The sequence below is a fragment of the Euphorbia lathyris genome, chromosome 2 (assembly GCF_963576675.1).
Source record: "Euphorbia lathyris chromosome 2, ddEupLath1.1, whole genome shotgun sequence".
NCBI classification, from domain to species: domain Eukaryota; kingdom Viridiplantae; phylum Streptophyta; class Magnoliopsida; order Malpighiales; family Euphorbiaceae; genus Euphorbia; species Euphorbia lathyris.
In genome coordinates, this window is record NC_088911.1 from 128,902,542 (window position 1) to 128,915,880 (window position 13,339).

General features: G+C 35.5%; 1 protein-coding gene across 1 annotated transcript; it reads right to left on the reverse strand.

Moving 5' to 3' along the window:
- Positions 1-238: 238 nt before the first annotated feature.
- Positions 239-939, reverse strand: LOC136216792 (monothiol glutaredoxin-S10). The gene has a single exon (XM_066003350.1). It carries the CDS (start codon positions 851-853, stop codon positions 542-544), a length of 312 nt encoding a protein of 103 aa, XP_065859422.1. The 5' UTR covers positions 854-939; the 3' UTR covers positions 239-541.
- Positions 940-13,339: the final 12,400 nt, after the last annotated feature.

Sequence of the window (13,339 nt, forward strand, 5' to 3'; positions counted from 1 at the left end):
AATTACTTTTTTAAATGGAAAATGTAAAACAATGTAGTTTTGTTTAAATTTTAGTTTTATAGATTTCAAAACTATATAGTTTTGTATTAAAGAAATTTCAAATCAATATAATAAATGGACATAATTAATAAGTTGTTCATTAACTGAATTAATGAGCTATTCACGATCAAAACTCGTGAACAAACTCGTTAACAGCTCACAAACAGAATGTTAAGTTCGACCTCCTCAATTTTTGGCCGAGCCGAGCCTAAGCTGATCAAAACTTGGCTCGATTACACCCCAAACTACAAGTAACTATATACATATACAATTGAATCATTCTTTCTCCTCATTTTCATAAAAACTCTTTTGTTTTCTGACATAAACATGAGATCACAATAATCAAAATCCCAACTTCATCATCCAATGTAGTACACTAACATATTCTCAGAGAAATAAAGTTAGATACATAAACTCTGTATTAATTAATTAAACTTGTTACACTGCAATTAAAGTAGCCGCCATACAAGTGTTAATCAAGAACAAGAACAAGAACAAGAAATCATAGCCACAAAGCACCAGCTTCCCTGAGCAACTTCTTCAAAGAACCATTAACATGAAGAGTCATAACAGTATTAGCAGAACCAACAAACTTCCCACCAACAAAAACAGCAGGAACACTTGGATTATTACACCCAAGTCTCATCAAAGCCCATTCCATTTCTTTACCTCTTGAATCTTCATCAAGTTCATAAATTGCAGGACTCACTCCTTGCTCATAAAACAGCCTCTTTATTGCATGGCACATGCAGCATGAACTCTTGCTGAATATCACCACTGCTTTCTGTGATGCCAATTTTGCCACTCTATCCATTAATTAACCTTTGATTAAGATTAATTAGATGAGAAGAAGATATGGAGTTGATGAATGGAGTGTTTGGGGGGTTTGTATTTATATATGGGGAGGAAAAGAAAAGGGGAAACAATTTGTGACAAGTGTTGTATTATATTATTGAGTTGAATATTGTTATCTAATACTAATGGAATTAAAGGTGAAAATGTTCCTTTGAGATATGTTGGATTGATTCTATATTTTATTCATCTATTTAAATATGTTATTAGATCATCATCAGGTTGATGCTACTTAGATGATGATGATGAAAGATATTAATTAGAAAAAGTTTCTTGGGCCCCTTAATGTTTTCAATTTTTATTGATTATAATTTGAGATATTTAACTTTCCATTATTAGTTATGTATACAAAGTTATAAAAAATGTTAGATACTAGTGATGGATAGATTAATTCAGAAATTAACTGGATTTGTATTTTTTTATTTGTTAATAACTAAATTATTATATAAATGCAATTAATTTATATATTATATTGTATAAAAATAACAATATAGAAAAACATATATATTTATAATATATATCCTTCAAAATATGCCAATAATAATATTTTGACAGATAGTAGTCGAACTAGAGGGTTTTGATATTATACCCACAAAGAATTTATTCTCAAGCCTAATTTGAAGGAGTTAATCCCAGTATACAGAAGAATGCATTCCAATGGAAGTTGTTTTTGATTGATTTCATAAAAAGTTGTCTTTCAATAATAAGGAGGCTTGTATATACGTCTAATAATTGAAGAGAAAAAGACTTAAGTATCCAATTAGGGTTACAACTCAATAGACAAAGGATAGGGGTAAATAGGAGATGAAGGGGAAAATGACACAGTGATTATATGAGTGGTAAAACAATAAATTATAGGAAGGAACAGAAAAACTAACGGCTGTATCTTTTTGTTCATTTTGCTGAAAAACCATCCCACACGTTGAGTGGCTAACATCCTACTCCAAGTTGGAGTTCCTTCATATCCTCACATGCCGTGTGAGTCACTCCACACGCCAAGTGAGAGTGCCACACGACATATGGTTGTCCTATTATCCTTCGATGTGTGAACTTCACTCATATCCAGTTCCAGTTGCAACCTCACTCGGTGATGGGCAGTTTCACACGTCAAGTGATGGTTTTTTTACCTTAATATCCCTTTTCGCTCCAACTCCAAGTCTTGTGTTGGAAATGTCCGCATCACATTTAAAAAATAATATTATTGAAACAATTCAAATAAGTAAAATGTAATCTATAGTACTTACAAATATCATGAGATCCAATTACACCAAAAACTTACACATATGTAAATCCCAAAAGCATTTATGCCTACAAGTATACTTTTTCTTAAGTATAAAATTACACTAAAAGTATACTTTTTCTTAAGTATAAAATTACACTAAAAGAGCAAGTTTTCAATTTTTATTTCAATTATAAAATCAAACTAAATAGGGTTCTAAACATACATTAACAATGCTTATTGTGAATCGTAAAATAGATACACATAAAAACAATTCACGTGTTTTTAACTACATTTAATATTAACGATAAATTTTCTTGATAACCAAAAACTTAATACGTGCAATTATAATTGATCGCAAATTCAATATATCAAATTAAAACAGGAAAGATTTAAACAATAAAATAAAACAAAGTATATTTCCAAAAATACAAACCTAATTATAATAGAATTAAATAGATGAAAGGGACATGAGTGGTATAGCATTGTTGCCCATAAAATGTTGTGCCTAGAATCTTAAAAACTGTAGATGATTATATGGATAAGAAGCCGAAAGTAATGTATAAATAAATAAAATAAAATATATGTGACAAATTGTAGGTGTTGTTTCTTTATTATATATATATATATATATATATATATATATATATATATATATATATATATATATATGCATGTGGACTCACTTGGATATATACTATATACTATATACTGGATTAAATTGCTTAGGGAATGTCAACTTTGGATCAATTAGGATATTGATTCATTTCGTTAATATCAGATTATGACAGTTGATTTTCTTTTTTTCCTATTTCATTTTTTGTCTGATAGAAAGCAAATTGTATTTAGCCAATTAATAGATAAGAAGAATCAGCATGAATCAATTCTTTAGTGGGTATAGGGCAATTTTTCTTTTTTTTTTTTTTTTTTTTTTTTTGAATCAAGGGTATAGGGCAATTTTTCATAATAATAATAATAATTAATGTGCAACTAATCCTAACATTAGGAACAAAAGAAAAATTACAAGCAATAAAGAGAAAATTTAGGCTGATAATAATATCTAAGTATATATAATGATAACTTCTACGGTAGATCGGGTGCAATGAATTCAATCAATGAAAAAAAAGCATGCTGCCTCATTGAGAGATTATTGGTATAAACAAAAAAAATACACAAATATCATGTTTCTATTGGCAAGGTCCAATAGACCGAGACCATAGTAGAATTTCTCTACTATTAAATATATCTACAACAACTTTAACATCTAATTCAATGCAACTTCCATTAGAATAATAATTTTGGCGAGAATAAGGACATTTTTGGTTTACCTACTGTTTTGTTGTTGCTGTTTGTTCTTGGAAAAGGCTGCTTTTCTAAAAAATAGGGATTTTCTGCTTTTATAAAAGACTACTTTCAGGTGTAAAAGGCAAACAAGAGTTCCCTAATCAAATACCTAAAACTCTCCCTTTTGAAATGAAAAGGTAAGCAAGAGCATGAAAAAGAGCAACCAAACACCCTCTAAAATCATTGCTTTTAATTCTATTAACAAACAAGACATAATATGAATGATGCATATACGGAGGTTAAGAGAAAGAAGATATGAAAGTTTTAATCCTAGATCAACAAAGTATTTTCAAGTTAAATCTCAAGGAGTTGGAAAACTGTCAAATCTTAGGTATAAACTCTAATACTTAGTGAGAACGATTTTGAAAATTTGATTCGATAATGATAACATCAGTGAATGTTGGAGATTCAGTTTTAAACTGGATCAAGCCCTCCTCTCTTGATAGTCGGATGTCCTATTCAGACTTCCAAAAGTTTCATTCCCTGTCATGTCGTTGTAAGAAATTCTCTTCTTATTAAGAGTCTACAACGCGCATAGATAGGGTCACCCAATAAGGAATTCTGACCTTTTCCGAGTCATTTTTTTATTGGATTCAGAGTTAGTTTCTCCAATTCAGACTAGAAGTCTTCATTCTTATATAAAGGGGGTCTACCTCCGTTTATTAAGGTACGTATATACTATCAGTATAACACATATTGCTCTCTTTCTATTTACTTTTTCTCTTTAGATCAGAACGATCTTGAATGTCAAAGTATCTATCACTTAGGATTCGACCAAGCTTTATTCTCCAAATTTAAACACTCACCCAAAAGTCCCTTATCATTAATACTATCCAAATTCCCCCATCCTATTGTTTGGATCTTCAACATTAGAACTTTTACTCCGATATTATCTTAATTAGTGCAGTAAGCAAGGACCCGAGAACTTTCGTTTGAGTTCGATAGACCTATCTTGGTATAAACGAACATGGTTTCTTTAAGGATGGTAGATAACTCCCCTGACATAGCCAAACTCTCAAAGAAATGAAAGAATAAAATGTGCTTATTCTATAAATGTGTGTTGTAACAAGATTTAAAGACGAAATAAAAGAGCCACATATGTTCCATTTGTTTCTGATCAACCAAGGAACCTCTGGATTCCTAGACTTAAAAAAGTGAACCATACAAGTTGAATCGCTCTCGAGCCAAAAACTTATCAACCCTATGCTGACCGTAGTATTAATAGCAAACAGAGCAGTGACTAGTCTACAATTTAAAATAATTTCTATGTTTTTTTTTCTTTTTCACGTTTTTCTATTGTTTTATCATTTTTCTATTTTTTCATATTTTTTGTTGCGTTTTTTTTTATTTTCACATTTTTCTATCTTTTCATTTTTTTCACTTTTTTTTTTGTTTTTTTTTTGTTTTTACAATTTTGTTACCATTTTTCTGTTTTTTTCTTTTGCATTTTTCTATTTTCATTTTTTAAATATATAAATAATTTATATATTTGAACTTAGGTAAAAGAGTAATTATTCATCAAATAATTTATATATTTAAAATTTGAAAGTTTTGGGAGATTTATAACCCTTCCATAACCTCACCTCCACTCCAAATAAGGGTATTCATCAAAACATAATATTTTACTCTTAAATAATTTTGGAGTGAGCACCAAATAGTTAGTTTCGTCAAAACATAATATAAAAGAACCCTAGCCACGAACCCTACGACACCGATACCTTGATGAACACGGCTCATCCAAAATCGTCGGAGGGCTCCGGCAGGGAGGAACCTACATCTATGGACACCGGGGAAAATCTGTCTTACAAGGACTCCCTTATTGGCAAACCAGTTCTTGAAGAAAATCACATACCAAAGGACCTCATGGCGGAAGGGCTGCTTCAAGTATCCATGGACAATCCTTTGAAACCTAGTTTTGTGGTATCCCCCCTATTGCTGGATACTTGGGCAGTTCCGTGGAGCACATCTTTAGTGATCAAAGTCTTGGGCCGCAATGTCGGATATATCGCGCTTCAAAAAAGAACAATGGAACTTTGGAAACCAAAAGGAGATGTTGAGATCATGGACGTCGGCTATGGATTTCATATTGTGTAGTACAAAGATTTACAAGACAGCGAGAAGGTCATTCGGGACGGACCATGGGTAATTCAAGGGCACTATTTATCAGTACGTACATGGTTGCCAGAGTTCCATGCAGCTTCTGCCACTATTGCTTCAACCATGGTCTGGGTAAGGTTTTCGGATCTACCAATTCAGATGTATGATGCAGACTTTTTATCAGCAATCGCGAACTCTTTTGGCAAGGCCATCAAAGTAGACAAAAACACTCTTAAGGCTTCAAGAGGAAGATTTGCAAGGGTCTGTGTTGAAATTGATCTACAGAAGCCTCTGATAGCGGAATTTGAAGTCAACAACATTACGTATCAGATTGAATATGAAGGACTTCATCTGGCGTGCACAAATTGTGGACGTTACGGTCATACAAAGACGACATGTGTGCTACCTAAGATTCACCAAGAGAAAGACATACGAATGGGAGAAGATAAACTGACAAGTTCCAATGATACAAACAGTGGCAAGGCTGATGAGGCTACTACATAAACGATTCGAGAGGACAAAGAGAATGAATACGGACCTTGGATGATGGTCCCGCGAAGAAAATACACGCCAAAAGCCGATAGAGTGGTGATGGGTGACATGACAAATGGCTCGACTGAGAGGATTAGTCGACAAACAATGCAGGATAAAGGAATATGGGGCATCAAACGGTTAAAGGAAAGAAAGTGCAGAATGTGAGGCTGGCTGGAAGTCCTAAAAATCGGGCTCCTTTAACTGGCGGATCAGAAGCAAAAAGCAACCGTGAAAGTAGAACTAACATGACCATGGTGTAGAATCCTTTTAGTGTGCTGAATAACAGTTACTCAAGCCTAAGCAACGATATTGATAACGGTGGTGAAACAGCAACCCGTGCGAAACGCAGTAGAGCTGAGCCCATGGCAAAAGATGGAGTTGAGAATCAAACAGGACAAATGGAGGAACCTATAATCTTTGGGGCTAAGTTAAATCAAAGAAAAGGTAAAGCTACTGATGGTGCTGGTACAAGTGGCGTTACAGTAGATAAGAGCAGCTTACTGCTGTCTAATATTCAGCAGTCGAATGTGGGAAATCCCCCTGGTTTTGGTGGAGGCCATACGCTCCATTAGCGCGCTCTGGGTTGAGACTTGCCTTTTTTTGCCATGCGGATTATCTCCTGGAACTGTTTTGGTGCCGGTGGCACTGAGTTTGTTAGAGCTTGTCGGCACTTGGATTTGAAGAAGGACCCGGATATTCTCGCGCTTCTGGAAACTAGGAAGCCATGTACTCGTGATGTGGATTTATGCAAAAAATTTGAATTTCTCTGATGTGGAGCTTATTGAAACAGAAGGTTTTAGTGGAGGTGTTTGGGTCTTCTGGCACAAAGAAAGGCTCAATTTTTCAGTTACCAAAAAAGACCCTCAATATCTGCATGGAGATATCACTTTCAAGGATGGAAGACAAGCTGGTATATCCTTCACTGTTACTTTTTCTTATGTCAAACCTCAGATGAGTTACAAAAGGCAGTTCATGGAGGATCTTGCTAACTTGAAGGACATTGTGGCTCTCCCTTGGGTGCTCCTTGGGGATTTTAACAGTATCAAAGCAGCCGAGGAGAAACAAGGAGGCTCTCATAGAACGCTTAATAGATGCTCCATGTTTGCAGATTGGATTAATAGAATGGGGCTTGTAGATTTAAATTTTCAAGGGCCCCGATTTACCTGGTTTCGGGGGTCTTCTCCACGAACACGAGTAGCGTGTCGTCTTGATAGGGGCCTTGGCTCTACTGGTTGGAGATTACTCTTTCCGGAAGCCATTGTCCACCATCTCCCCCGGCACAGATTTGACCATTGTCCCATAATGCTCGAAACTTCAACGACCGTTAATGCTAGCTATACTAAGCCCTTCCAGTTTCATGCTGCGTGGCTCTGTCATGGCAAGTTCAAAGAATTTTTTGAGTCAACATGGAATGAGCAAAGAAATATACATAGTGAGTTAACGAATTTCACGGTTAAAGTTCAGGATTGGGATTCATTAGTGTTCGGTAACATTGGCTATAGGAAAGCTCGTATGTATAGACGGTTAGAAGGTGTTCAGCGAGCTCTAGATCTGCGAACTACGACAGGGCTGCTGAAACTGGAAGCTAGGCTGCAACATGAACTTGATTAGCTACTTCATCAGGAGGAATTATACTGGTTCCAAAATTCAAGGGTGAACTGGCTCTGTTGTGGGGATCGCAACACGACCTTCTTTCACTTATCGACTATAGTCCGACGAAGACGAAATAAGATTGAAGGTCTGCGTGATGTGAACGGTATTTGGAACTAGCAACCAGTTGATGTCCAGCGAATTATTACTGATCACTTTCATGAGGTTTACACCGAGGAAATGCCCCTAAGAGGATACCTACATACGATTACGAGCTTTCCCCCTATTCCGGCTCGTTATCAGCGTCGATTGACTAATGTTTTCATTCGGGATGAGGTCCAGGCCGCTCTGTTTGACATGGCTCCCTGCAAAGCTCCTGGTCCGGATGGTTTCAATGTAGGTTTCTATCAACAGTTATGGTATAAGCTTGGTGATCAGGTTAGTTCCTTTGTCTTGGAAGCTCTGAATGCTAGTAACTTTGTTCCAAGTATCAACGAAACTCCTATCACTATCATCCCCAAAGTCCCTCATCCGGAAACTGCCTCTCAATTCCGGCCAATTAGTCTCTGCAATGTGCTTTACAAAGTCATCATTAAATGCATTGTAAAGCGGCTGAAACCTATTCTCTCTCGTATAATTAGCCCTTGCCAGAGCAGCTTCATCCCTGGCCGGAACGTCTCTGACAATATTATTCTAGTCCAAGAAGCCACTCATTCTTTCAAGAAAAAGAAAGGCAAAAGGGTTGTATGATTCTGAAACTAGATCTGGAGAAGGCCTATGACAAGATCAGCTGGCAATTCCTCAGGGATACCCTCAGTATGATTGGTATTGAACAGAATTGGATTGATTTGATTATGAGATGTGTGGCGGCTACCTCTATGCAAGTGATTTGGAATGGGGAAAAGCTTGACAAATTTGTACCGACCAGGGGACTCAGGCAAGGAGACCCCCTCTCTCCCTACCTGTTTGTGTTATGTCTAGAACGACTAAGTCATATGATTGAAGATGCGGTTATGTGCAGAAGCTGGAACCTGATAAAGCTTTCTAGGACTGGACCCAATCTAACCCATATGTTTTTCACAGATGATATTGTTCTTTTTGCGGAAGCAACTGTGAGCCAAGCTAGAACGATTAATCACATTGTGCAGTTTTTTGGGGAGTGTTCAGGTCAGAAAGTTAGTTTTCAGAAATCCAAAGTTTTCTTTTCAGCAAATGTTGATCATACTGTTAGGAACTGTATTAGTGACACTCTCGGCATTGCATGTACTGAGAACCTAGGAACCTACCTAGGAATGCCGCTAATTCATAAAAGAGTTAAAAAGGAAACATACCAGGGATTGATTGACAGAGTCAATAACCGTTTAGCAGGGTGGAAGAGCAGAAATCTTTCCTTTGCTGGGAGATTGACCTTAATCAATGTTGTAACCTCTTCTATTCCATCATATGAAATGCAAACTGTTGCCCTCCCGACTGGTGTCTGTAATCGTCTGGATAGAAACAACAGGGAATTCCTTTGGGGCTTTTCACCTAACAACAAGAAGACCCACTTGGTAAGCTGGGAGAAAATTTGCCAACCCCGGAGTAATGGGGGCCTCAGTATTCGCCAAACCAAAGAGGTAAATTCTTCTACCTTAGCCAAGTTAGCCTGGATTTTATTGACTGATACTCAGCGGCTATGGGTTCAAGCCATTAGGGCGAAATATAGCTCTAACCAGGATGGAACCGACATCTTTCAACCAAGACAAGGGGCTTCAGTGATATGGAAGGGGATTCTTGTGGGCTCTTAAATCATAAACCAGGGGCTTGGGCGAATTGCATGAAATGGCAGAACCACGAAGTTCTGGACGGATCACTGGTGTGGAAAGAATCGACTTCTAGATGATATCATTGGTCCTGTTCCATCGGATATCCTCCAGTGTAATGTTGTTGATTACTGGGAGAATAATGACTGGAACAGAAGTGCGCTTGAACCATTTTTAGCCCCATCGACCATGCTCAGATTAAACACGATTCGTATCCAACCGGAATCGGAAAGTGCCGACTGCTGGAGCTGGTTTCGTTCGGATTCCGGAAAATTCACTACAAGTGCAGGTTTCCTGGTTTTACAGGAAAATAAAAATTTGTCTGAGCAAAATGATGTTTGGGATAAAATTTGGAAGGCTTAAGCGACTGAAAGGGTTCGCTCCTTCATGTGGCTGGTCCGTCACAATGCAATCATGTGCAATAGTAACAGGGTTAAACGACATTTAACGAATAATGAAGCTTGCCTGGATTGTGGAGCCGCTGAAACCACTATGCACGTCTTGAGGGACTGTATCGAAGCGAGACTGATTTGGCTTGAACTGGTACCGCGAAATGAGGTTGAAAACTTCTTCTTACTCGAAAGAAATGAGTGGTTGCTGGATAATCTTCTGATATCGCGTCGCATTAGAAGAATGGAGTGGCAAAGCGTCTTCGCTAGGGATGTTCATCGGTCGGTTCAGTCTGAAAATCAAATCGAACCGAAATAACCAAAAACCAAATAACCTTAAAAATAAAAACCGAACCTAACCAAATAATAATAAATAACCAAACCGAATTATTTCGGTTGGTTCGGTTCGGTTATTCGGTTTTCTCATATTAAAAAATTTCATTAGTAATTATTTTTTATGTAAGGTTAATATTACACCGTTAATGATGTTGTTGGGTATTTACTTATATATACAACAATTTTTATTTTTATTTTTCTTTTTGGATTGAAAGAAAAAAGAATAGAAAGAAAAAACATGGAAATTTTATATAGAAATGAAATTAATCTTAATCCCAAAATATGAATTAGTGTATAATTGTACTAAATTGGTAGTTACAGGCAATCCAAAAACTATCATACTTAATAAAGGTTCAAATAATATAATTCTAAATCAAATATAACTTAGAACAATAAATGACATACACTAATTATATAATAAATCTAGTTTCTATTTATATTTAATTTATTTCGGTCTGTTCGGTTAATTCGGTAATTTTGATTTAAAAACCGAACCGACAGAAATTATCGAAATATTATAAAAATAAAACCGAAACCGAACCTAATAGATTAAAAACCGAACCGAAAAACCGAAATTCATCGGTTCGGTCGGTTATTTCGGTTCGGTTCGGTTTTTGAACACCCCTAGTCTTCGCCTTCACCCTGTGGTGGATATGGAGATGGCGCATTTTTGAGGAGGAAGATATGAGGGGGGATAAAGTTACATTTATTATGAATAAAGTCCTTGAACATCAGAAAGCAATTACAACAAACGGTAGTATCCGGACTAGTCGAGTTGTGGAGCAATGGGTCAAATGGCATCCCCCGGAACAAGACTGGATCAAAATAAACACCGATGGAGCAAGTAAAGGGGTTCTGGGTTATGCTTTAGCTGGCGGGTTGCTCCGAGATCCTCAAGGAAACTGGATCAGTGGGTTTGCAGTCAATCTTGGAATTTGTTCGGCCTTTGCAGCTGAAATGTGAGGTGTTTTCTATGGGCTTTCCATGGCGTGGAAAAAAAGATATCGAAAGGTTATCATGGAGGTGGATTCTAAAAAAGTAATTGAGGTGTTGGAAGAAGAGGAAAATGATCACAACCCACATATTTGGATCATCTTGAAATATAAGAATCTGATCGAGAGAGACTGGGAAGTAGTTCTTAAGCACAATTATCATGAGGGTAATCAGGCTGGTGACTGGATGACGAATTTCGCAGGACGTGTTTTACTGGGATATCACGAGTGTGATGTGCTGCTTGTAGGCCTCCAGGATACTCTCGACGACGACTGCGCAGGAAGGTCAACGAAGAGGGTCATTTCTTTGTTTTAGTTTTTCTTTGTTTCTGGGCTTAGCCCTCCTTCTAAAAAAAAGTACTCTATAAATTATTTTTTAAGACAAACATGAATGGATCTAGAGAAGGGCTTGGGGGGCTCGAGCACCTACTGGTCATCAGAAAACGCTAAAAATTCTATGAAAATTGTGTATGGAATTTTTTTTTTAATGTAAAAACATCAAAAATGTCAATTTAGCACCCATAAATCATAAGAGAAAGTGAATCATGGATCCGTCACTGAAGACAAATAGACTAATTAATATAATATATACGAATTTACAGATTATTTACCCATAATATTTTGGTTGCAGGAAGAAAAGCTAAAATGAAATGCTTCAAAAAAAAAAAAAAAAAAAAAACTAAAATGAGATTTTTTGTATAATAATATGTCAAAACTTAATCCGCTATTTACATGAAAATCACATCTGATTATAAAATTACAATTAAATCATATTATAAAACTTAATTTTTCATATATCATTAGTTTCTATATATCACAAATAAAGTATGATTTTATGCTCAAATTTATAAATTTTAGACCTCAATTCATAAATCCTACACCCTAAAAAATATATCTTATATCTCTAATTCATAAAATATAGTTCTTAAAATATATGAAAACAATGATTTTCTTAGTTTGACATTATTTAAATTAGTACTTGACATAGTTGTAAATAGTTTTTGAAATCTGAATTTTCATGTAAATTTGCCAAACTTAATTGATGGTTCATCTTCGGGCTTTTTAAATGAACATCATAATTGACTATAAAATTACAACTAAATCATATCATCAAACTTAATTCTCAATGTGTCATTTTTTTCTATATATACCAAATAAAATATGATTTTACACATAATTTAAAAAGTTTAAACCCCAATTTATATATCCCAAACTCTTGAGAATATATTCTAGATCCATAATTTATAAACTTTAATTTTTAAAAATAATTATTTTATTAGTTTGACATAATTCAAAATTATAACCCGACGTATAAGTTTTTAAAAAGTGAATTTCCATGTAAATTTCCCTTCATCTAAAAAGAATGGGCCGTCGAAAATATATACAAAAATAGATGAATTAGGGCTTTTGGGCTACAGAGGCCAGCCTTGCTTCTCTCTTCCTTCTTTGGTTCAAATGTATTTATAAGTAATTGGAATTAGAGCATTTTACCTAAAAATTATATTTAGCTACAAAATTACAAATAAATTATATTATTCAAATTAACCATTAATTTGTTCTTCAAATTCTGTATATTAGAATTAATTTAGTCCAAGTATTAATTTAGTCATTTAATTTAATATTTGAGATTAAATTAATTTAAAATGATACAGGTCAGAGCTATATGATTATCGTGATCCTCGATGCTTAAGTAATAGGTCACTCAGGGGTGCCTTCCAATCCCTTGGGAAATATGTGTCTACGATCCTTTGAATTGGTTGGGTTTTTCTAGAGGTAACCTTGTCGCCTATCACCTTATTTGGCACTTTAAGCCAATCAACGTAGGATCGGGATCGTTAATGCTTTTCCTTTGTCCGCCACAGCTCGGGGGGCTGTTCACTACAAGCTATCAGTGCTTTCTTAGATTGAACGGTAATAAGATAAGTCGACTGTAAAGAGATCCGCTTTCCTGATTCTAGCCGGTCTTGATAGGAGTTATCATATTCTTTCTTTTCTATAAAAACTAACAAATTATTGACTTCTTTGTACAATCATCTGAGACGTATCATGTAACCACCATTCCTTCCCGCTTACATTAGTTATAACCAAACCCCAAAAAAATAAACAAAACAATAGAAGCGAAATGGGAGTTAATTTCGAAACTCC

What these genes read in the sequence shown, in the direction of transcription:
- LOC136216792 (XM_066003350.1), bottom strand. Translation starts at nt 853, where the DNA reads ATGGATAGAGTGGCAAAATTGGCATCACAGAAAGCAGTGGTGATATTC.